The sequence below is a fragment of the Salmo trutta genome, chromosome 30 (genome assembly GCF_901001165.1).
Source record: "Salmo trutta chromosome 30, fSalTru1.1, whole genome shotgun sequence".
In the NCBI taxonomy this organism is placed as follows: domain Eukaryota; kingdom Metazoa; phylum Chordata; class Actinopteri; order Salmoniformes; family Salmonidae; genus Salmo; species Salmo trutta.
Window position 1 is genome coordinate 6246300 of NC_042986.1, and position 26015 is coordinate 6272314.

The 26015-nt window shown below is 43.5% G+C and overlaps 1 protein-coding gene across 3 annotated transcripts; it reads left to right on the forward strand.

The window, feature by feature from the left end:
• The first annotated feature begins 1937 nt into the window (after window positions 1-1937).
• LOC115169012 (Krueppel-like factor 15) lies at window positions 1938-23537 on the forward strand. 3 transcript variants are annotated; one of them, XM_029724617.1, is made up of 4 exons: window positions 1938-2048; window positions 2233-2325; window positions 15275-16550; window positions 22316-22484. In XM_029724617.1, the coding sequence occupies exons 3-4, from the start codon at window positions 15361-15363 to the stop codon at window positions 22482-22484; spliced, it is 1359 nt and encodes a 452-aa protein (XP_029580477.1). In that variant the 5' UTR covers window positions 1938-2048; window positions 2233-2325; window positions 15275-15360. The 3 variants fall into 3 exon arrangements, with proteins under 3 accessions (XP_029580477.1, XP_029580478.1, XP_029580476.1); XM_029724618.1 differs by having other exon boundaries at window positions 2266-2325; XM_029724616.1 differs by lacking the exons at window positions 1938-2048; window positions 2233-2325 and adding an exon at window positions 12912-13143 and having other exon boundaries at window positions 22316-23537.
• The last annotated feature ends 2478 nt before the right edge of the window (window positions 23538-26015 follow it).

Sequence of the window (26015 nt, forward strand, 5' to 3'; positions counted from 1 at the left end):
TTGTGCAGTGAGTGTTAACTGTCGGGTGATTTTAAATGAGGAGAGAGCCCTTAGTAATGCAAAATGCAAAATGAATGCTTATAAAAGGAATCTTTTTTCCCCACATATTATGTCTATGAATTGACGGTTTGGTTCTTGAGTTGAGATTCACACTGTCAGCCAATGTCTTGAAACCCATTCTAGTGGTTTTTGGCTTCACCTACCATAAAGCCGTGATTCAATCCGATCGCGGGTTATAGGCATTGTGGTTTTAAAAGGCAATGTTCCTGCATTCACAAAGATCCCATTCACAGTAAACGCTGCATACGTCGGCTCAATGGAGAATTGCCTTTAAGGTCTGCGATGCCTATCACCCTCGATTGACTTGAATCCCAGCCTAACTCAGCTTTATGTGAACGCATCAGGTTACATTAAAGCACTTCAAACAAAGTCCCAGAGTGTGTGGGTTTATTTGTGTTCAGTATTTCTAAAGACCTGTACTTTCGGTTTACAGGACCGTTCATGGTGTCTTCCTTAGCTTCTACATACTCTTGATCTAGGGATCTTGGTGCCATCTTGTGGGAGTGAAAATGCACAGGCAAAGTATCAACTCTCAACAATAAAGTAGACTATGCACATACATAACACATTTGTTTTAACATACAGAACACATTTTGAAAATGTCTGAACATCAGGTCCTGAAGATCCATCAAGGTCCACGATGTAGAAGGAGGGGATGGTGGGTCTACGTGAAGAAGTAGAGCTTGTGAATAGATACATAGATAATAGATAGTGTGCAAAGCTGTCATCAAGGCAAAGGGTGGCTACTTTGAAGAATCTAAAATATAATTTGATTTGTTTAACACTTTTTTGGTTACTACATGATTCCATATGTGTTGTTTCATAGTTTTGATGTCTTCACTATGTCTTCACTATACTAGAAAATAGTAAAAATAAAGAAAAACCCTGGAATGAGGTGTGTCCAAACTTTTGACTGGTACTGTATACACCTATATCCGGTAAGGCTTGTCATGTATGACGCTTTGTAAGCTGTGTGACCAACATTTTGTGTATTGTCTGTGAGTGTATTGTGCAGGTGCGCAACTTTCACCGGGGGGGTCATGGTGGTTTTACACAATACCCTGGGATTGTGTATGTATTGTTTTGTGTTTCACTTACAGGTCTCTTGATGTCAGCCTGAGCTCTCTCCTTAGCCTGCAAATACAAACACATGGAGAGCCGTACCAGCCATAGTCCTATAGCTAACTCCACTCTGACGACTTAATTAGAAAAACTATAGTACTGTATGCCAACCACTGTCGATTATACAGTTACAGCATAGTGGGTCAATTACTGTAGTACACACATGCAAATGTACCCTGATATTTTAGCTAAACAATAATTTATGCCATTTAACAGACGCTTTCATCCAAAGTGAGTTACAGTCATGCGTGCATACATTTTACGTATGGGTGGTCCCGGGAATCTAAACTACTGTTTTGGCATTGCAAACACCATGCTTTATCATCTAAGCTACAGAGGACCACTGACTGAATGTACTGTTGACCCACCTGAGTTTCTTCTCCTTCTTCTTGACCCTCTTGGCCATCAGCTAGCGGCCCCTGGGAACCAGCTCCACGTTCTCCAGCGGGCCTCGATGTCGGTCATTATCTGCAGCGTGGTCAGGTTGGCCTCACTCTTCCTGTTACAGCTCCTGTATCCCTCCACCACCTTCCTGCCCAGGGCCTCCAATATGCCATCCTGCACATAGGGTTAATGGGTGTCCGTCAGTACAAGAGCCATGTGAGGCTGAGTGAGTTCAATTTCAACACTGCCTCACACTCCCACTGTACCTCATTGGACTGTATGATGACTTTGTCCCTGTAGTGTTCACTTTGTGTACTGTATGTGTGTGTACATACTGTATGAATGCAAGCAGTTGTGTGTGCTGTCTGTCTGTGAACAGTTCACGTTTCCCAGCCCTGTCCTTCTCTCTCTGGATAGCATGGGTAATGATGTCAATCTGTTGGGTCAGCTGCTCGGTCTCCTGCTCCCTGGATACAAACAAAGTAAGTTTTGAATTTGACAGATTTTAAGTGCTTTGCATTCATGCATTCTTCACAGTATGTTCTCTCAGGTGTTCTTGGAAGATTAAGAAGAAGAATACAGAACACAACAACATATTTTTATACACAGGTCATTTGAATACAGGTAGTTCAATCATTATTGGCACTATGTCTCTGTCTGATGCAGCCTCTTCTCCTCCTTGGTGGCCATCTTGGACAGCTTCTGAATCACCTCCCTCTTCACGGCCAGGGAGAACTGGGGAATACACCATGAGTAGAGGTCAGTGACCACAGGAAGGAAAGAGAGGAGAGACTTGGCGTTGAAAACAGAAACCGACAGAAACCAACAGGTCAAAATAAGAATGGAGACCGAGAGTGTTAATTGTTGTGTTGTATAGCAATGGGAAGATACAACGAGGAAAGGTAACATTAAAGAGATAGCTGCAATTGCACTGAGGAACTGCAAGTGTTCTTCATGCTGTGTTATTCTAATAAATGTAATCAGTTAAAGAGCTCTGTCTCTCCCTTGAGGCAAACAGACTCCTGAGCAAAGGAAGTATTTCTCGGTTTGTAGGGTCTGGAGAATGAGTAATCTCAGGAAATGGAAGTGAATGCGGCTCTGGGACTTACGAGGGTGAAATGTGACGCCAGGGGTCCTATTAGACACGCAGCTCGAGACCTGGGGATTGATGTATTTTAAGTAAGCTACTGCCTCAAGGGGTTTTCATATTCATTTACCTATTTACTTTCTTTGAAACGGTTAGGACTGGAGAACAACAAGCATATCCTGATGTAATTATGCCCTTTTTAAAAAAGATTTTTATGAGGCTGTGGAAAGACATAAGGGGAACATCTGGCGAAAATGTGCGTTTTTACAGAGACTCAAACAAACCGGCTTTTGTCAGAGCTTGGGTAATAGTTCAGACAAGCTTAGCTCAGGGAAACTTTGGGCAAATATAAATGGAGCCTTCAAGCAAAAAGGAGACGCACACGAAGCTGAACCAAGCCATGTGCTGCGTTACCAATAACAACAATCGCACCTTTCTGTTTTTCCACTTACCTCATCCCCAAACTGCTTTGCGTATAAAACAGCTTTTGTTGTTTTTATTAACTCTAAAGCTTAGAAGCCTTATGGATTGAAGGGTTAGAAAATATGTATTCCGGGGCCTCCCGAGTGGCGCAGCGGTCTAAGGCACTACAGACCTGGTGTCACTATAGACCCGGGTTCTATAGTGTTTTAGTTTGGGTATTTATTCTCGCCCTACCCACTCTGTTTCGTGCGGGTTTGTTGGCGTTTCTCTGTCTGTTATTTTGGGTGACGTTAGTTTGTTCATTTTATTTCATTCAGGTGTTTTCACTAGTATTTTGTCCTAGTGGATTTAAGGACTTGTTTTGTTCGGTACCTGTATGTTTTTGGATGAACTTTATTAAATACGCTTTTCTACGTATTTACTCCTCTCCTGCGCCTGACTTCCACACCCACCACTCGTAGAGAGAACTGACACCTTGTCCCATCGTGCTCTAGCAACTCCTTGTGGTGGGCCGGGCGCATGCACACTGACCTCAACACATTGGTGCGGCTGGCTTCCAGGTTAAGAGAGCAGTGTGTTAAGAAGCAGTGCGGCTTGCTAGGGTCGTGTTTCGGAGGACGCATGGCTCTTGACCTTCTCCTCTCCGGAGTCAGTACGGGAGTTGCAGCGATGGGACAAGTCTGTAACTACCAATTGGATATCATGAAAAAGGGGTTAAGAAAATATATATTCCAGTGGTGAAAACAATAATGCTATGTTAACTTCTGTTAGTGCAACGCAAATAGTCTGGGTAGCCATTTAATTAGCTGTTCAGGAGTCTTATAGTTTGGGAGTAGAAGTTATTTAGGAGCCTCTTGGACCTAGACTTGGCACCCCGGTACCGCTTGCCGTGCGGTAGCAGAGAGAACAGTCTATGACTAGGGTGGTTGGAGTCTTTGACCATTTTTAGGGCCTTCCTCTGACACCATCTGGTATAGAGGTCCTGGATGGCAGGAAGCTTGGCCTCGGTGATGTACTGGGCCGTACGCACTACCCTCTGTATTGCCTTGCTGTCGGAGTCCGAGTAGTTGACATACCAGGCAGTGATGCAACCCATCAGGATGCTCTCGATGATGCAGCTGTAATACCTTTGAGGATCTGAGGACCCATGCCAAATCTTTTCAGTCCCCTGGGGGGGAATAGGTTTTGTCGTGCCCTCTTCACGATTGTCTTGGTGTGTTTGGACCAGCAGCAGTTTGTTGGTGATGTGGACGCCAAGGAACTTGAAGATCTCAACCTGCTCTACTACATCCCCGTTGATGAGAATGGGGGTGTGCTCGGTCCACCTTTTCCTGTAGTCCACAATCATCTCCTTTGTCTTGATCACGTTGATGGAGAGGTTGTTGTCCTTGCACCACATGGTCAGGTCTCCGAACTCCTCCCTACAGGCTGCCTCATCGTTGTTGGTGATCAGGCCTACCACTGGTGTGTCATCTGCAAACTTAATGATGGTGTTGGAGTTGTGCCTGGCCGTGCAGTCATGAGTGAACAGGGAGTACAGTAGGGCACTGAGCACGCACCCCTGAGGGGCCCCCGTGTTGAGGATCAGCGTGGCAGATGTGTTGTTACCTACTCTTACCACCTGGGTGCGGCCGTCAGGAAGTCCAGGATCCAAGTAACAGAGGGAGGTGTTTACTCCCAGGGTCCTTAGTTTAGTGATGAGCTTTGAGGGCACTATGGTGTTGAACGCTGAGCTGTGGTCAATGAATGGCATTCTCACATAGGTGTTCCTTGTGTCCAGGTGTGAAAGGGCAGTGTGAAGTGCAATAGAGATTGCATCATCTATGAATCTGTTGGTGCAGTATGCAAATTGGAGTGGGTCTAGGGTTTCTGGGATAATGGTGTTGATGTGAGCCATGACCAGCCTTTCAAAGCACTTCATGGCTACAGACGTGAGTGCTACGGCTCGGTAGCCATTTAGGCAGGTTACCTTAGTGTTCTTGGGCACAGGGACTATGGTGGTCTGCTTGAAACATGTTGGTATTACAGACTCAGACAGGGAGAGTTTGAAAATATCAGTGAAGACACTTCCCACTTGGTCAGCGCACGCTCGGAGTACACGTCCTGGTAATCCATCTGTCCCTGCGGCCTTGTGAATGTTAACCTGTTTGAAGGTCTTACTCACAGCTGCGGAGAGCGTGATCACACAGTCGTCCGGAACAGCGGATGCTCTCATGCATGTTTCAGTGTTACTTGCCTCGAAGTGAGCATAGAAGTTATTTAGCTCATCTGGTAGGCTTGTGTCACTGGGCAGCTCTTGGCTGTGCTTCCCTTTGTAGTCTGTAATAGCTTGCAGGCCTTGTCACATCTGACGAGCATTGGAGCCGGTGTAGTACGATTCGATCTTAGTCCTGTATTGATGCTTTGCCTGTTTGATAGTTTGTCGGAGGGCATAGCGGGATTTCTTATAAGCTTCCGGGTTAGAGTCCCGCTCCTTGAAAGCGGCAGCTCTACCCTTTAGCTCAGTGCGAATGTTGCCTGTAATCCATGGCTTTTGGTTGGGCTATGTACGTAGAGTCACTGTGGGGACGATGTCCATGATGCACTTATTGATAAAGCCAGTGACTGATGTGGTGTACTCCTCAATGCCATCGGAAAAATCCCGGAACATATTCCAGTCTGTGCTAGCAAAACAGTCCTGTAGTTAGCATCTGCTTCATCTGACCACTTTGTTAAAGACCGAGTCACTGGTGCTTCCTGCTTTAATTTTTGCTTGTAAGCAGGAATCAGGAGGATATAATTATGGTCAGATTTGCCAAAAGGAGGGTGAGCGTGAAGGTGGAGTAAAGGTGGTCTAGAATTTTTTTCCCTCTGGTTGCACATTTAACATGCTGATAGAAATTAGGTAAAACTTTTCCCTGCATTAAAGTCCCCAGCCATTAGGAGCGCCGCTATGGATGAGCGTTTTCCTGTTTGCTTATGGCAATATACAGCTCATTGAGTGGGGATTTAGTGCCAGCATCAGTCTGTGGTGGTATGTAGACAGCTATGAAAAATACAGATGAATACTCTCTTGGTAGATAGTGTGGTTTACAGCTTATCATGAGATACTCAGGCGAGCAAAACCTTGAGACTTCCTTAGATATCGTGCACCCGCTGTTGTTTACATAAATGCACAGGCCGCCACCCCGTGTCTTACCAAAGGCTGCTGTTCTGTCCTGCCGATAGAGTGTATAACCCGCCAGCTGTATGTTCTTAATGTCATCGTTCAGCCACGACTCATAGACAAACATTGGCAGTAGAATAGCCTTACTGAAGAGCATAGGGACTTTCAACGTGGCACCGTCACGTTGCCACCTTTCCAACAAGTCAGTTCATCAAATTTCTGCCCTGCTAGAGCTGCCACAGTCAACTGTAAGTGCTTACTTTTGGTCATGTAGTGTATGTGGACACCTGCTTGTCAAACATCTAATTTCAAAATAATGGACATTAATATGGAGTTGGTCCCCCCTTTTCTGATATAACAGCCTCCATTCTTCTTGGAAGGCTTTTCACTATATGCTGGAACATTGCTGCAGGCACTTGCTTCCATTCAGCCACAAGAACATTAGTGAGGTCGGGCACTGATGTTGGGCGATTAGGCCTGGCTCGCAGTCTGCGTTCCAATTTATCCCAAAGGTGTTTGATGGGCTTGAGGTCAGAGCTTTATGCAGGCCAGTCAAGGTCTTTCACACCGATCTCAACAAACCATTTCTGTATGGACCTCGCTTTGTGCACAGGGGCATTGTCATGCAGAAACAGGAAAGGGCCTTCCCCAAATGTTGCCACAAAGTTGGAAGCACAGAACCGTCTAGAATGTAATTGTATGCTGTAGCATTAAGATTTCCCTTCACTGGAACTAAGGGGCCTAGCTAGAAGTATAAAAAACAGCCCCAGACCATTATTCCTCCTCCACCAAACTTTACAGTTGGCACTATGCATTCAGGCAGGTTGCGTTCTCCTGGCATCAGCAAAACCCAGATTTGTCCGTCGGACTGCCAGATGATAAAGCGTGATTCATCACTCCAGGGAATGCGTTTCCACTGCTACAGAATCCAATGGTGGCGAGCTTTACACCACTCCAGCTGACACTTGGCATTGAGAATGGTGTTTTTAGGCTTGTGTGCGGCTGCTCGGCCATGGAAACTCATTTCATGACACTTTCGACGAACAGTTATTGTGCTGACGTTGCGTCCAGAAGCAGTTTGGAACTCGGTAGTGAGTGTTGCAACCGAGGACAGACAATCTTTACTCGTTACGTGAGATGGAATCCTATGACGGTGCCAAGTTGAAGGTCACTGAGCTCTTCAGTAAGGCCATTCTACTGACAATGTTTGTCTATGGTGATTGCATGTCTGTGCGCTTGATTTTATACAACTGTCAGCAACGGGTGTGGCTAAAATAAGCAAATCCACTAATGTACACATACTCTTGTCTTGGAAAACAGCAGTGGCTAAGTACTGTACTGCTGGTCTTGGAAAACAACAGTGGCTAAGTACTGTACTGCTGGTCTTGGAAAACAGCAGTGGCTAAGTACTGTACTGCTGGTCTTGGAAAACAACAGTGGCTAAGTACTGTACTGCTGGTCTTGGAAAACAACAGTGGCTAAGTACTGTACTGCTGGTCTTGGAAAACAACAGTGGCTAAGTACTGTACTGCTGGTCTTGGAAAAGAGCAGTGGCTAAGTACTGTACTGCTGGTCTTGGAAAACAGCAGTGGCTAAGTACTGTACTGCTGGTCTTGGAAAACAACAGTGGCTAAGTACTGTACTGCTGGTCTTGGAAAACAACAGAGGCTAAGTACTGTACTGCTGGTCTTGGAAAACAACAGTGGTTAAGTACTGTACTGCTGGTCTTGGAAAACAACAGAGCAGACATAATTTCATTATTCGTCACTTGTCATATTCAATAACCTGTAAAGTTATTAACTTATCCTCAATGTCTCTGGGGCAAATCCTACCTTCCACTTCCAAGTGGAATTTTCACTTTGTCAAGCATTAATGTCCATGGGACAATCAGTGAAAATGTGAAGTTAGGATTCACCTCTCTGAGGCTACAGTAAGAAGAAGCATCCTTTGCATCATTTAGCAGGCGCTCTTATCCAGAGTGCCTTAAAAGAGCAATTAGGGCTAAGGGCACATCAGCAGAATTTGTACCTAGTTGGCTCAGGGATTTGATCCAGCGACCGTTCGGTTACTGCCCCAACACTCTTAACCGCTAGGCTACCTGCCGCTCATAGTGGTCATGGAAGGTCTGATGGCCACTCACCCTGGATTGAATCTTTCCTCCATGTTGGATCATTTTTAAGGGCGAACACAGCCTTTCTGCTGGAGGTGGGGTACACCTCATCCTGCCACTGCCTCAGCTTCTGCCTCAGGTTAGCCTGTTTGGCTTGTATCCTCCCAGGACGGTAGATGCACTTCTCATGGACCTTCAGAGTCTGCTGCCACGCCTATGGTTCAGTACACAAATGAGCACTGAGGAATAGAGTTTGGTAAAGAAATAATCAGTGGGAGTTCACCATGTTGGTATATCCAGTCCTTGAACTTGCCAGGTAAACCAAATGCTAATAATTTATTGCAAACCTTACCTTGTGAAGTTATTGTTGTAGCTATTCTCCCATAAAGAATATTAGCTTTTTGAAAAAAATAACTATTTAGAAAATGGCTTATCTGTTGATTATGACACATTTTTTATTACGGATTTGGCAATCACCGTGACATAGCAGGATTGTCACAATTGATCAAGATGTAGGGCTACGTGAGCTAACCCGACAGCAACCGATAGACAGCAATGAGCATGTCGGGTAGTGTACAATGAATAGGTAGTCTACAATGAATAGGTTGGATATTGGATTGGATACCTGTTGAATGAGAATTGGGGCTGAAGGCAGTGACACCATGTCGAACGTTAGGCTATAGTTCAATAAATAATGGTTGGCAGTATGGTTTTATACTTTCTATTTTTCCTATGATAATGTATTTGAATATTCACTCAAGCCATCCCCGGTGTGAAATATTTCCCCCCAGTTTTGTGTTGCGGTCACCCACAAAATCGAATTGTGGGTTGCCTTCCTCATTTCAAATGGCAATTCTAGTTCTGAATTCTCTAATGCTGAATTCCTATGCCTCGAGCCTATACGCATTGACATTCTTATTCTATCCAGCTGTTGCTGTTGCAAATGGTATCTGAATGTTATATGTAGTACATTTTATTAATGTATTTGTTTATGTACTGTAACCTAGGCATAACTACAGACCCTGGTTCGATTCCAGGCTGTATCACAACCGGCCATGATTGGGAGTCCCATAGGGCGGCGCACAATTGGCCCAGCGTCGTCTGAGTTAGGGTTTGGCCGGGTTAGGCCGTCATTATAAATAAGAATTTGTTCTTAACTGACTTGCCTAGTTAAATGAAGGTTAAATAAAAATATTATAGCTGGTGGTGGGGAGATGGATGGTTTTCCAAAGTGAGAGAACATGGGTAAGTTGACATAAATACATCCCAAGATTGACTCCCATTGGTTGAGAGAGAGGAAGGTGATAATTGCGACAATGAGGCCATAGGTTGAATAGCAAGCATGAGGAATGTGCATTATTGTGCCGTGTTTATAGGCTATATGGTAAATGACATTCCGCATTTGGCTAATAGGAACGAGGAGAAGAAACAAGATGCTATGCAGAGGATGATACGTTAGTATTCATTCCCACTATGCCCGTAGAATAGGAAAATATATTACATTTACATTTACATTTAAGTCATTTAGCAGACGCTCTTATCCAGAGCGACTTACAAATTGAATTATATTATGCTTACTGGATTAAGTTAAACGAGCATTCAAACCAGCCTTCCTGATTTAACTTTCATAAACTACATAATGTGTTTTGTGAAGGAATTCAGTTTGCCCAAGAAAAGTCACAACCGTTGATTTTCTCTTGCAGTCCAACATAGCAGTTAGCTTGTTAACTCATGGTTCTGTTCGCTCCAGTTTCTGGAGCTGTGTTTTGCTCCTTCATCCTTGAAATCAAAATCACAAACATTGCCCCCCAATCGTGTTATTTTCCTGAATTATGAACTGAGGGGAAACAACGGTTTTTATTTGTTAAGATTTGTTGACCACAACATTGGGATCATGCCGTTGAGAAAGTGATGACCTTTTCCTATTTGTATGGGTTATACCAATGAAAGGAGAGAAAGAGCAAACAATCCTCCAAAGTGGGGGGCTTTGGGGTTGGAGCTCCAGTTCAGTCATGGCCTCCAGAGGATATAGGTCAGGTCTCTCCCTCTCTCACACGCTCTGTCTCCCTTTCTCTGTCTCTCTCTCTCTCTTTCTCTGTCTCTCTCTCACTCTGTATCTCTCTCTCACTCTGCCTCTGTATCTCTATCTCACTCTCTCTTTCTTGCTCTCTCTCTTTTGTGTGTGTGTGTGTGTGTGTGTGTGTGTGTGTGTGTGTGTGTGTGTGTGTGTGTGTGTGTGTGTGTGTGTGTGTCTAGGTATAACTCTGCTATCGTACACAATTGTCCTCTAAGTGCTCTAAAATAATCACCTAGTATTGGTAATAATCAAAAGCCTTTTAGACTGTACAAACAACATTTCAATTTCCATTCATGAAGTAAATGCATTCATCCATTAAATTACAATAACACATTTACACAAATCCAATGGTGCAACAGGGAACACAGGTTTGTGTATGTATATATACACTATATATCCCCGCCAACATGTGTGGAAGTAGGCAAAAGGCGAGGGCCTAATCCATTAAAGAGGATGTGACAGCCCAATGCAACAAAAGCCCTCTAAGCTGTCTAATAAGTGCATTAGATATAGGGGGCAGAGAGGAGAGCCAGGAGGGGCTGTGTTGTGTTTTTTTTTTATTCTCAGGGGCTCTCAACTAGAGGTTTTAGTACTGTATTTGACACTGTTCGTTGGGAGTGAGACCTCTTGACAGCAATCCAGCAAAGATCCTTTTCTGTGTCTAGGCGGAAGTATCTGTCTGCCGGTAAAGTGAAGTGTCCCGCTTCCCCTAATTGCCCCCTAGTTCCCACAATAATTCCTCCTGTCTTAACCCAGAAGCTTGGAGAAAAACCTCAACACCCCAGCCTGGCCTGGCCAGTACAGTGATGGGGGACCAGGCTTGTCTATTACCACACCAACCCCATTTAAGGGCCGGCGTTGCGCTGGACAATGCATTTATGGACAGTAAACATGTCCCCAGTATCCAGCACTAAGCTCTATTGTCCTGTCTGCCTTTATTCTATACACAATATGCCATTATTCTATTTATGTCCAACCAACATGGTAGATCTTTCTTTACATGTAGGGCGTACATATAGAATAGATTAGAGTAATCCTGTCTAGAGAGAAGATTACCATTTCAAATGTAAGTCCATCACGCAATTGCTATGTTATCACACGTTATTATTTCTTATGTAATCATTAAGCTAATGTGCAGGGATCTGTGAGTAGGCTATTGAAACAACATGTCCCTTAACCAGTCCAAAACAATTTATTTAGTGGGAGAAAGAACGACCAGTGGGAGACTTTTACTCCCATGTTATTTGGTAATCACCCATGTGTAATCTGGTGCTCCCTGAAGATACCATTAGCTGGTTAACTAATCAGGAGAGATCTAATCTGTATGGGAAATATAGACCGGCCACTGTGGAGTATAGCCTGCCTTATACTCTTTCATTACACCTTTGGACTACGCCATAGATGTGGCACTGACCTCAAGGAGCAGTCAGGCACTTTAAAATGTACAATGTAAAAACAAATCTAGTTGTTTCAACTGAATATTAGTTTACTCAACTTAGTTTATGCAACTTTTCACCCAAATTTAGCTCCACCATGAGAAAATGTATGCAAAAATTATATTTGGGCATCTTACCAAAAAAATTGTTTTTCCAAGCCACCATGCTTCTACATCTGCATTACTTGCTGTTTGGGGTTTTAAACTGGGTTTCTGTATAAGCACTTTGTGACATCTGCTGATAAAAAAGGGGCTTTATACATAAATGTGATTTATTGATAGAGTACGTGATGACTTAGTGTACACAACATTTACTTCATTTAAGTGTTTATGTACCTAATAAAATCTAAAGTTCAATATATTTCCATACATTTACAAATCAACCAATAGTTTTTTCACAAAAACTGTTGCACTAAATAACAAATGCGCCTACTCTGGTCTTGGCACGTCCGCTATAGCCAACGGCTCGCAGATACAGTACCAGTAGACTGTGCAGGTAGGCTAGTCTACGTGATGAAATGATTATGGATAAGAGCGAGAATATTTTTATTTGTCAAACGTCAGTCAACCATCGATCATCATGTCATCAGAATAATGTATTGGAAAGGAGCAACAAGATCACCGTGCACTTTCACCGCTTTGTGAAGTTCATCATCATCGTTTATTTAATATGTAGCCTAATAAACTGCAGGGTTTCACGAGTCGTAGTGGGAGAAACACACACCATATCATCGCATGACTCCAAGTTTACTTTGATACAATGGTTATTAAATCAAGATTTGCGAGAAATGGCGGTGGAAACGCCTTTATGCGCAAATATGTATTTAAAAACCATTGTCGAACAAACTAATTATCTGTCGGCATTTATATTATTGTACCGACACTTCCTGTTTCCATCATAGCTGTCGTGTTTTTTTTAATATATATACCGTATGACTTTACTATCACTTTACTATCTGACAACGTGGTCAGAGTCTGTCTGTAAAGAGTTTATTGACGACAAATGTGGAGCCCAGCCTCCAAGCGTTTTCAACCAATACTACGAGCAGAGCAGACGAGCCTTCATAAACCAACTGCCAACCCCTTCTTTTACTTATAAGCTACACAGCACCAATCATGTAACGCTGTACTACTACCCCAGTAGATCGTAGCTCCAGCTCTACCGCTCGGCATTGCGATGAGAAGCTCCTCTCAAGGGGTTATCCACAACCCTATTGACTATTGACGTCATCTCGCCACCGGAGAAGTGATCTCTTACCAAGACTTGGTGAAAGGACAAAAATTCTCTCGATACATAAAGGTAAGTGCATCATTGATGCCGTAAATAGTGTTTAACGTGGGAAGTGATGGTAGAAAACGCATTGGTGCGTGCGTCCTCCGGTGCGCTCCCTCGGCCATCGCTGCGCTGGACATTACAACATGTTTACGTCGAGAGGACGCATGGTGCTCCATGCTTTCTGCCTATGGGGCGCACACAGTAGGGGGGGAAACCGCTACGTCGAATGAACAGGCTTATGCTGAGTATGTGGACATAATGCGCAGTGTATAGTGTTAGGACATATTTTTCACCGTGGATATGCGCATCAAAATGCCACTACTTTGGATAGGCTATATTTTAGATGCATGGGTTATTGCATTCAACTAGAAAAAGGTTTCTCACTGAAAGGGAATGAGGGAGACCGTCATATGTTATCAATGTGGTTAGGCCTACAATGTACATCTCTTTAACATTGCCCACGCCGTAGTTGTCACCATTTTATCTGCTACGTATTTTTAAATGATGCTTTTGGTTTATTCAAATAGGCTACTAGTATGACAGAAGTTAATTGCACCCCAGCCCGATCCATTCAAAGTATTGGTTGTAGCCAAGTCAACGCTGTCAACGCTTTTATGATGTGCAGGTTATTATCGGTCAAATCGCTGAAGGCTCTAGGTCTACGGAAGGGGGCGCTCAACTAGTTTCAAGCACCCACATTTAGTACAGTGTAATACAGTTAAGTTTTAATAATGATTAAAGCCAATGGCAGAGTATCATTGCCAACAAAATCTCTTCGATTTTACAGACTATTTTTTTCTTACATTTGCCCAAGGAAAATACCAAGCGGATATTACTCGGGAAGATGAAATGCACCATGGAAATCCTCACTTATCATATATAATAATCTTATTGAATGAATAGTGGAAAAATAAGTTGCCCATCACTTGATGATAAAATGCACTGAAATGTGTATAAATAAAGCAAGCCTATTATTTGAAGCCGACAAGTTAAGTTGACAGCAGCTGTTGCCTGCCCTGTAGTAAGGTATGGGAATTAGACTAGGCCTACTATTACACTGGGCTAGTATTGCAATGATACACAGGTAACTGCCAAAAATAATGGAAACACTTGAGTAAATGAGGGATACAAAGTATATTGAAAGCAGGCACTTCCACACAAGTGTGGTTTCTGACTTAATTATTCAATTAATATCCCATCATGCTTGGGTTCATCTATGAAAATGCTGGGAAGGCTATTATTTGGGCCATTATTTTGGTTACCATGGCTATTCCCCCATCCACAGAGCACGAGTGGTCACTGAATGTTGTTTTTTTTAGCATTGAAACTATGTAAACCATATGCCATGGCTGTCTCAGTCACAAGATCTCAACCCAATTAAACACTTATTGGAGATTCTGGAGCGGCGCCAAGACAGAGTTTTTCACCACCATGCCAAGGTGCATTGAAGCCGTTCTGGCTCGTGGTGGCCCAATGCTAAGACACTTTATGTTGCTGTTTCCTTTATTTTGTCAGTTACCTGTATATCTAGAAGAAAAGCTTTGACAATTGGGGTGGTCATCTATTTTTGACCTTGGTTTACGACCACATGTGAAAGTGGAAACATACTCTTTAAATGGGAACGGCTATAAGGACACTCCTGACGTGCAAAACAACTAATCAAAAAAACGAAGGAAAAAAGAAAAAAGAAAGTTCAGTGACATTGCTCCATGCCCAAGCTGAGGTTTAAGAAGAGCTCATTAACTCCTGGCAGGCCACCAAATATTTACTGTCTAAACCAGTTGATCACAGCTCCTCAAGTACCCCCATCAACACACATGCTCGTTTTAGCCCTGCACAAACTCACCAGATTCAGATCATTGAGGGCTTGATGATTAGCTGACATGTTGAATCAGGTGTGCTTGTCTGAGGCTACAACAAAAATGTGTGCTGTTTGGGGGGACTGGAGGACTGGAGTTGGGAAACACTGTTCTAAACCCCCAGGCCTGCTCATGCTCTGGTGCAAGAGGGAGTGTTATAGAAGTGCTATATAACTATCCTTATGACTCTTGAGATATTGTTGTTAGCGGAGGATAACATGCGCTCTCTTTCTTGTAATTTTCTCCATTGCCATGCCATTTTGCACACATGATGAACATCTATTCCTCTTTTCTAGGGAGAAGAGGAGAAACTGAATCATACACTTATAACTAGCATAAACCAGAGGGGAGCTAGCAGGGCTGTGACTGGCTCAGGTCAGGAATGGTGGATCACTTGCCGATAGGCGAGGAGACCTTCATGTATTACGCCAACTCTCCGGCAGACCATCACGCGTCGGACATGGTGACAGACACGGGTGTCTACCAGGCGCTGTCCTCCCCGTTCTCCGAGGACGACCTGAGTGACTCGTCCAGCGCTCGCTCCTGCTCCAGCCCTGAGTCCCAGGTGCTGGGTTCCAGCTACGGCAGCAGCAGCAGCAGCGGAGAGAGCCAGGACGGTCTCCTGGACTTCCTGCTCTCCCAGGCCACACTGAGACGTGGAGTCACTCCCTCTCTATCCCCCTCAGTACCACCCATCCTCCCCATGGGTCTAGCCTGGGAGTCAAAAAGGGACCGCCTGTCTCCGCCAACCAAAGAGGAGTGCTTTGAGTTCCCTGAGTTCCCAGCGGACCTGGATGATCACATAGGGCTGCTGTTTCAGCCCACCCTGGAGGAGATAGAGGAGTTCCTGGAGGAGAATATGGAGGTGGTGGCGTTGAAGAATGAGGCTTGCGAGGGTGGGATGTTGGATGTAAACAGTCAGGTGACAGGGTCAGTGTCTGGGCTAGCGCACTCAGACCAAACAGTACCTGTTGCCGTTGCTACTGACCTCACCACAGAGACCAAACACACACCAACATCCCCGATAACAGACTCCAACATTTGTAGTGGGATTAAACAGGAAGACAGTGCTGGGACACCAGCATCAGTAGAGGGGTCCGGTGTGCCGCCTGTCATCCTGCAGATTCAACCAATCCAGATTAAGCAAGAGCCAATCCCAGGTGCGATACCAACACCAGTATCACAGCAGACCACCCAGCCCACCTCAGACATCAAAATCGCCCAGCTCCTGGTCAACATCCAGGGGCAGACTTTTGCCCTGGTGCCCCAGCTGATGTCTCCAGCTAATCTCCATGGCACATCTTCCAAATTTGTGCGCATCGCACCCGTACCCATAGCCGCCAAGCCCCTGGGTCCCGGGGAGGGTGGGCTTGCAGGTTGCCAGGCTGCAGGGATCCTGGTGGGAGGACAGAAGTTCCAGAAGAGCTCGGTAGCGGACCTTATAAAAATGCATAAGTGCACTTTCCCTGGATGTGCCAAGATGTACACTAAGAGCAGCCACCTGAAGGCCCACCTGAGGAGGCACACGGGGGAGAAGCCCTTCGCCTGCACCTGGCCTGGCTGTGGATGGAGGTGAGTGGGTTCAAGCACGTTATAGGTTGGGTTCGAGTCAGACTTCACAGGTGGAGCTCATAGGTACACTCAATGTGGGGTTATTCATGTGACTATATGCACTGTGTGTTCAAAGTGAAGTCCAGGAGTGACAGTTAGTGCAACAGGGTTGACGTTCAGCTGTCAGTTGTGATGGTCCATCCAGGTATGACAGTTTAGGGACACCAGTCCATGTTTTAGTTGCAGAAGCAACAGAGTATGCAACCATCTCTGACTGTGGCTGTATTATCTGAGATGAGTCAATTCTTCACAGAAGTTAACATGATTATCAACTTCCTTTGCTGGCTGATTACCAGGGAGTTATATGATTCCATTCAAAGTCAATCCCTGCAGCTGTTTTGCAAAACACAGAGCTGAACCTTCCGAGAAAATATCATTAAGATTTACGTCATTTTGATTGGATATGATGAAGAACTAAAATGATTAGTTTCCCTCATATAAAATCCATATATAATTTGTTCTCTTCTCATGCTCTCTCGTTGTCTCCATATCGGTGTGTTTTCTTCTCTTGCAGAGTTTGAGATTAGATTAAGGCCTTTGAAGTGCGGGCAGACTTTGTTCCCTCTACAGTAGCTGTCTCTCTGTTTGCTCGCTATCTGCACACTGTTGCACACTTGCAGAAATCAAGATCTAAAAGTTTTGGTAGCAAGCAGCACTTTGACTGGCATAATAATTACATTATAATCCATAACCTAAAAGTGGCCAAAGGAGTTTTAAGCATGTTTCTTTGTTTCTACTCACTCAGCAAGCATAAGGCGTGCATTTGTCCCATATTATTCACAGTTTAGTGTTTTTGGTCATGAATCTTGTTCTGGAGGCAGCTCTGCAGAGTGGTCACGAGCTGGCACAGCCACAAAGTTATCAAATCGGATTTGAAACCAAACCCTAACCGTAACCACCCTGCTAACCCTAATGCCTAACCTTAAATTAAGACCGAAACACACATTTTTGTTTTCATGAATTTTTACAATATAGCCAATTTTGGACTTTGCAGCTGGCCTAACTAAGAGGAAATCACTCAGGACAAGACTCATGACAGTAAACGTCAACCTGCATATCATTCATTCACCAGCCAGATATGTAATCCCACAAATAGGAAATCCAACATCCAGTTAATTCTTCAACAACCAAAGTTCAGCCTATTGTATGGACCATGAATTTAAGACCAAAGGGCAGCAAGTTCATCTAACTTCTTCACCCGACACAGTTGCACAACTAAACGCTAAACATAGAATAGCTGGTTCTCCAGTCTGATAAGATTGGCAGTGCTCAGCAGTCTGCCCTGGGACAGGACCGCCCTGGTCCTGTTGTATCCACCCACCTCCCCCAGGGCACAGTGTGGCCTTCAGAGGCTGCTCTCTGTCTGAGGGAACCCTCCTCCTTCCGTCGTCCTGGTCAGGAAATGGAAGTGAGCTTGGGAAATATGCACCTCCAGCCATCTGCGATTTTGAGTGGCTTGTGTTGTAATGAAAGAAAGTGTTTTTGACATTCCTCTGATTCTCTTCATGTCCATAAAACCAAATGACACATGTACTATAAAGCTGTGGATCCTTTTGTGTTTTATCACACACACAATGTATACTGTACGTGCATGCAGGCCAGCATAGATAGGCACAAACACATTTAAGCTGTTGTACTCACACTTTCACGTCGGTACAGAGTTGCAGGGGAACATTGGTATGGGGTTACTAGTGGGCAGTATGTTTGAACCCAAACCGTTTATTGTGAAAACACCATGACGTTCTGAAAAAAGGGTTTGTCTTGTTTTTGTACCCGGTTCAACTTACAGTAAAAAAAAATTTTTTTTTTAAAGATATGATTATATTGTTCCTTAGTGTCCATTCTTCAAATTTTGAACAAAAGTGCTTTGTGGTTGCTCTGTGCGGGATTCTGTAATTGTAGCTTAATGAAGGTCCCAAGAGATGGATAGTTGTGTGCAATTGGAACTTCTTATGTAGTTGGCTGAAGTTGTTATCGTTTAGCAAAATTGAGGAGCCTTCATACTCATGCACTAAGTTACAGTAACCCTGTCCCTCCCTGTGGACTTACATGAGTTACAGTAAACCTGTCCCTCCCTGTGGACTTACATGAGTTACAGTAACCCTGTCCCTCCCTGTGGACTTACATGAGTTACAGTAACCCTGTCCCTCCCTGTGGACTTACATGAGTTACAGTAACCCTGTCCCTCCCTGTGGACTTACATGAGTTACAGTAACCCTGTCCCTCCCTGTGGACTTACATGAGTTACAGTAACCCTGTCCCTCCCTGTGGACTTACATGAGTTACAGTAACCCTGTCCCTCCCTGTAGACTTACATGAGTCACTGTAACAAATCAAATTAAATTTTATTTGTCACATGCGCCGAATACAACAGGTGAATATTACAGTGAAATGCTTACTTACAAGTAAGCCCTTAACCAACAATGCCGTTTTAAGAAAATACCTAAAAAAAAGTAAGAGATAAGAATAACAAATGATTAAAGAGCAGAAGTAAATAACAATAGCGGGGCTATAGGGTGTCGAGGTAATTGAGGTCATTTGTACATGTGGTTATTAAAGTGAATTTGTATTGATAATAACAGAGAGTAGCAGCAGCGTTCCAGCTGGGAGGGGCAAATAGTCTGAGTAGCTATTTGATTAGCTGTTCAGGAGTCTTATGGCTTGGGGGTAGAAGTTATTTAGGAGCATCTTTGAGCTAGACTTGGCGCTCCGATATCGCTTGCCGTCCGTGCGGTAGCAGAGAGAACAGTCTATGACAAGGGTGGCTGGACTGTCCCTCACTGTGGACTGGAATCTGTGTTCATTCATGTGTTTGTACATTATGTTTACAGGAAAGAGTTTAGGACACATTTACTGGTAGTTCTTGTAATTCACCACAGTAAGTCCCCTCCTTTTGGCCTTTGCCAGCTCTTATCAGTAATTACTGTATGCTACAGGGCTGAGATCAGGGACAAGCTCGAACAGAGCCAGAGTGTAGCCTAACTGACCTGTGGAGGTGATGGGAGTCATGGCTGCCCTCCCCCCCATGCCTGGGTGTCCCACCCTGCCCCACAGGAGCTCCACAAGCAGCCTTACTGTCATAAGCCCAACCTCCATCACCTCCAAACCACTGCTTATATAACATAGTTTCATATAGCAGTTACAGTACCAGTCAACAGTTTGGACACACCTACTCATTCCAGGGTTTTTCTTTATTTTTACTACTTTCTACATTGTAGAATAATAGTGAAGGCATCAAACCTATAAAATAACACATATGGAATCATGTAGTAACCAAAAAAGTGTTAAACAAACCAAAATATATTTTATATGGGAGATTCTACAAAGTAGCCACCCTTTGCCTTGATGACAGCTTTGCACACTCTTAGCGTACTCTCAAACAGCTTCATGTGGTAGTCACCTGGAATGCATTTCAATTAACAGCTGTGCCTTGTGGAATTTCTTTCCTTCTTATGCATTTGAGCCAATCAGTTGTGTTTTGACAAGGTAGGGTTGGTATACAGAAGAAAGCCCTATTTGGTAAAAGACCAAGTCCATATTATGTCAAGAACAGCTCAAATAAGCAAAGAGAAACGACAGTCCATCATTACTTTAAGACATGACGGTCAGTCAATCCGGAACATTTCAAGAACTTTGAGCGTTTCTTCAAGTGCCGTCGCAAAAACCATCAAGCTCTATGATGAAACTGGCTCTCACGAGGACCGCCACAGGAAAGGAAGACCCAGAGTTACCTCTGCTGCAGAGTTCATTAGAGTTACCAGCCTCAGAAATTGCAGCCCAAATAAATGCTTCACAGAGTTCAAGTAACAGACACATCTCAACATCAACTGTTCAGAGGAGACTGGGTGAATCAGGCCTTCATAGTCGAATTGCTACAACGAAACCACTACTAAAGGACACCAATAAGAAGAAAATACTTGCTTGGGCCAAGAAAGATGAGCAATGGACATTAGACCGGTGGAAATCTGTCCTTTGGTCTGATGAGTCCAAATTTGAGATTTTTGGTTCCAACTGCCGTGTCTTTGTGAGACGCAGAGTAGGTGAACAGATGATCTTCGCATGTGGTTTTCCCACCGTGAAGCATGGAGGAGGAGGTGTGATGGTGTGGGGGTGCTTTGCTGGTGACACTGTCAGTGATGTATTTAGAATTCAAGGCACACTTAACCAGCATGGCTACCACAGCATTTTGCAGCGATACGCCATCCCATCTGGTTTGAGCTTAGTGGGACTATCATTTGTTTTTCAACAGGACTATGACCCAACACACCTCCAGGCTGTGTAAGGGCTATTTGACCAAGAAGGAGAGTGATGAAGTGCTGCATCAGATGACCTGGCCCCCACAATCACCTGACCTCAACCCAATTGAGATGGACCGCAGAATGAAGGAGAAGCAGCCAACAAGTGCTCAGCATATGTGGGAACTCCTTCAAGACTGTTGGACAAGCATTCCAGGTGAAGCTGGTTGAGCGAATGCCAGAAGTGTGCAAAGCTGTCATCAAGGCAAAGGGTGGCTACTTTGAAGAATCTAAAATCAAAAAAATATTTTGATTTGTTTGACACTTTTTTTTGGTTACTACATGATTCACTATTATTGTACAATGTAGAAAATAGTAAAAATAAAGAAAAACCCTTGAATGAGTCGGTGTGTTCAAACTATTGACTTATACTGTATATAAAATAGCCTTACAGTTTCCTACAGGGAAATACTTCATATCAACATCCAGGAAGAGATAATAGTTTGTTGGGTCCCTTTGTGGCCCTTTCAGTTACAGTCCTAAAGGTAAGGCTTATTAGCTTAGAGGACAAGGTGAGGCTGAGTTTCGGTCAGAGACAACTGAATGATGTCTCAATCATATCTCAACATGAAGGCGTTATAGAACAATATCAGCTTTGGGGTATAGAGGATACTGACGCAAAACGTATAGTACATAAGTAATATAATAGTATTACAATGAGGTTTCCTAATGTCAGAGTAAGAAAAATGTACATCACGGTCTTCATGCCCAGAACCACTTATCTAGTTTACATACAGTGGCATACAGTATTTGTTTTAAACTTACTTCTGCCCATACAGGCCCATACAGGCGATCCTCTGTTGCTAATGTGGCCTAGTCATACGTAACCATTTTACTACCATGTTATATACAGTATGTGTAGCACCTACTATTCCATGTGTGTATGTAGCCATATTACCACATATCTTGCAGGGATCCTTTTATTTAATCTCAATAGCATAGTTGCATCATGGTTACGGGTCAATGTCAATGGAATGAATGTCTAGGAATTACTTAAAATCTCTTTAATCAGTATGTTGCCATTGGGAATTAACACCTTCCTGGGAAAAGGGCATGCTCGCGATGTGTTAGGAAATCAATCCCCTGTTCCAGATTAAACAGCCACGTGCGCACGCGCACACACACACACACACACACACAGAGTCTGTCATAAGTAATGAGTAAACCCTTTACCCAGGGATTAGAGTGAAGACCAAAAACAGATCTGTTTGACTTTTCTGTGAAGATGTGTTAAACCCAAATATGGGTAGAGCTATAATATGGGTAGAACTCTTTTTTTGAAGAGTGTTGGAAAGATCCTTTATCCTGTGTTGTGTTCTGGTGTAGTCAGACAGAGAGAGGGGACTTTTTTTTATCTCAGGGTGTTATGGCAAACAGTTGCACTGATATAGGACTCATGTCTTTTGTGCTCTGGGTTTGTCTGTCTCTCAGGTTCTCGAGGTCAGACGAACTCTCCAGACACCGGCGCTCCCATTCTGGAGTGAAGCCTTACCAGTGTCCTGTCTGTGAGAAGAAGTTTGCCCGCAGCGATCACCTGTCCAAACACATCAAAGTCCACCGCTTTCCACGAAGCAGCAGGACTGTGCGCTCCGCAAACTGACCCTGCTGACAACCAAACCGTCACCCCCACCACCCCCCCCCCCCCATCCTGCTAGGCTGAGGCCACGTCAGGTGACACACAGAGAGACAACGAGAGGGTATTTGTGAGAGAGAGAGAGAGAGAGAGAGTTGGAGGAATGAATGTGGGAGAGGGCATGTAGCAGAGGGGACAGTGGAACTGAACGTTCAAACAACGGTTAATAGAGAGAGTGTTTGAATGTTTTGTTTGTTTATGTGTGTGTGTGTATGTGTGTTTGTGCAAGATGGTGTGACGCACGTTGGTGGACCTGTGGTAATTTATTGGGTGATACAAAAGAAAAACTCTTACTTGACGTCTTCACAGGTGTATTACGTCTAGCTTTTCTTTCATTCTGTGGGTTTTGTCGTCCATTCAAATTTTAAAAGATAAGATTTGAGAATTGAAAAAAAGTTTTGTTATGCAAAGTATTTTTACACTGAGGTTTTGAATGAATTGTTGTTGATGTACCTGCCTATAATTAATGCATCAACATTCCTTCTTCTCATCGCCAAGGGAGTTTTAAACTTTTACTACATAGTTCTTTAAACCAAAACATTTATACTAATACTCAAACGTTCATGTTGAACTACTGATCATTATCAGGATCATGCCATTATAAGCTACTGGCAAAATGTGGAGGCTGTCTCCTATTTTCATTACAGGAGCACTATGATGACTCGTGCCAGGTAAAAGGCATGTGGATCAGTTAACAGCTAACGGTGAACAGCAAACTGCCGTACAACAAAAAGGAAATGCGCACATTGTTTTATGGTGCGTTGTTTATATGTGAACCGACTGGCCTTTTGATCAGTACTGAATAATTGTATGTTTTCTTTTTGTATACGTTAGCTGGAGGAGATGTTATTTTTTATTGAGTTGAATGTGTGTTATGTCCGTGACTCTTTAAGCTCATGCTATTTGAATATCATAATGTCATCCACGTGTCTGGCCTTGTAACAATGCAGTGCCTTCGGAAAGTATTCAGACCCCCTGATCTTTTTCCACAGTTTGTTACGTTACAGCCTTATTCTAAAATTGATTAAATAAAAAAAAATCCTCAGCAATCTACACACACACAATACCCCATACTGGCGAAGCGAAAACAGGTTTTTAGACATTTTTGCAAATGTAGAAATACAGAAATACCTTATTTACTTAAGTATTCTGACCCTTTGCTATGAGACTCACAATAGAGCTCAGGTGCATCCTGCTTCCATTGATCATCCTTGAAATTATTCTACAACTTGATTAGAGTCCACCTGTGGTAAATTCAATTGATTGGACATGATTTGGAAAGGCACACACCTGTCTATATAAGGTCCCACAGTTGACAGTGAACGTCAGAGCAAAAACCAAGCCATGAGGTCGAAGGAATTGTCCGTAGAGATCCGAGACAGGATTGTGTCGAGGCACAGATCTGGGGAAGGATACCCCAACATTTCTGCAGCATTGAAGGTCCCCAAGAACAGAGTAGCCTCTATCATTCTTAAATGGAAGAAGTTTGGAACCACCAAGACTCTTCCTAGAGCTGGCCACACTGAGCAATCGGTGGAGAAGGGCCTTGGTCAGGGAGGTGCCAAGCGTCACGTCTGGAGGAAACCTGGCACCATCACTACGGTGAAGCATGGTGGTGGCAGATTCATGCTGTGGGGATGTTTTTCAGTGGCAAGGACTGGGAGACTAGTCAGGATCGAGGCAAAGATGAACGGTGCAAAGTACAGAGATCCTTGATGAAGATCTGCTCCAGAGCGCTCAGGACCTCAGACTGGGGGCTAAGGTTTACCTTCCAACAGGACAATGACCCTAAGCACACAGCCAAGACAACACAGGAGTGGCTTCGGGACAAGTCTCTGAATGTCCTTGAGTGGCCCAGCCAGAGCCCGGACTTGAACCCGATTGAACATATCTGGAGAGACGCTCCCCATCCAACCTGACAGAGCTTGAGAGGATCTGCAGAGAAGAATGGGAGAACCTCCCCAAAGACAGGTATGCCATTCTTGTTGCGTCATACCCAAGAACACTCGAGGCTGTAATCGCTGCCAAAGGTGCTTTAACAAAGTACTGAGTAAAGGGTCTGAATACTTATGTAAATGTAATATTTTTTATTTTTAATAACATGTTTTTGCTTTGTCATTATGGGGTATTGTGTGTAGATTGAGGGGAAAAAAGTATTTCTATCGTTTTTCGAATAACGTAACAAAGTGGAAAAAATGTGGAAAAAGTCAAAAGTCCTTTGGGGCCAATATCTCAACTAAGTACAGAGGATCTGTTTGAACATAATTATAGCACTTAGTTGGTGGCTGTATAAAATCTCCATAGCACATGAACATTGAATGTCTACCCTGCCATCTTGTACACCAATATGAGCATGTCAATCAGAACATATGTGTGTATGTCAGTGACAGTCGATCAATGAACAGTTCCATACAATGCTGGTGTAGGAGCAATGAAGGACCCAATCCATGAAATCAATGTCGGTGTAATCAACGTTTTCAGTAGAACAGTTGAACTATGTTTTTTAGGGATTCTAGCTTCACTACCCTGAGTTCACCGTCTCCTCAATATCAACACAATGGCCTGACTCATGTCATCAACACATGGTACTGAAACAAACCTATAGCCTTCCAACGGTGACTTCTACTTCAAATTGATAGCAGCGCTAAGTAAGCCAGGGCTCCTGCGGTATTGAATTTGGTGGATAAGAACTGGAATTGCATGGTGCTATTTATTAGTTACTTTACTCTTGAACACATGAAAGTAAATGGTCATAGAAATCTCTCCAATGCACGTTGCCGTAGTCACCCTCCTCACCTACAGCTGACACATGATTGGCTTAGGTAGGGGGAAAAACCGAAAAACCATTGTAAACACAGTATTTGAGTTTTCTTTTCCCTCTGCAAAAACTGCACTCTCTTTGATGGCATGTCTTTTATGTATTGTCAATATCTGAACCTAAGAGGTATAGGGAGAACAGTATGCTTATAGGAATGCATTCCTTCCATTCAATTTGAAAGGCTTTTTTAAAAAACGGTGTTATTTTAACCCATGAATGTATGTATATACTGTCGCTAGATGCATCTAAAAGAAATAGAAATATTATTCTTATCATTTCTGGGATTGTGTAAATTTCTAGTGCAAAAATGTAAAGAAGTGTACATAATGACAATTAATGATATATTATATAGATATGATATATTTTTCTTTGTTCTACGTAAGATGCATTTACAAATAAACCAAACCCAAAACATAAAGTAGTTATGCTTGGTGTTCCTTTTTTCCATATTTGGTCTAGTAAGAGCTTTGTTGTCCAAAAATAATCAGTGGCCATTGATACAAGGTCCGTTGTTGTCATTCCATTTTTACATGACTCCCTGCTTTCTATCCCTGTAACGCCTACTCTTTATCTTTAGCATTCATCATTATCTGCTATTACACTACCAACAGGGGGAAACAGTCAAACAACACAAGGGTACAGTGATATGCTCTTATTACCCTTTATGGCCATGGGTCTCT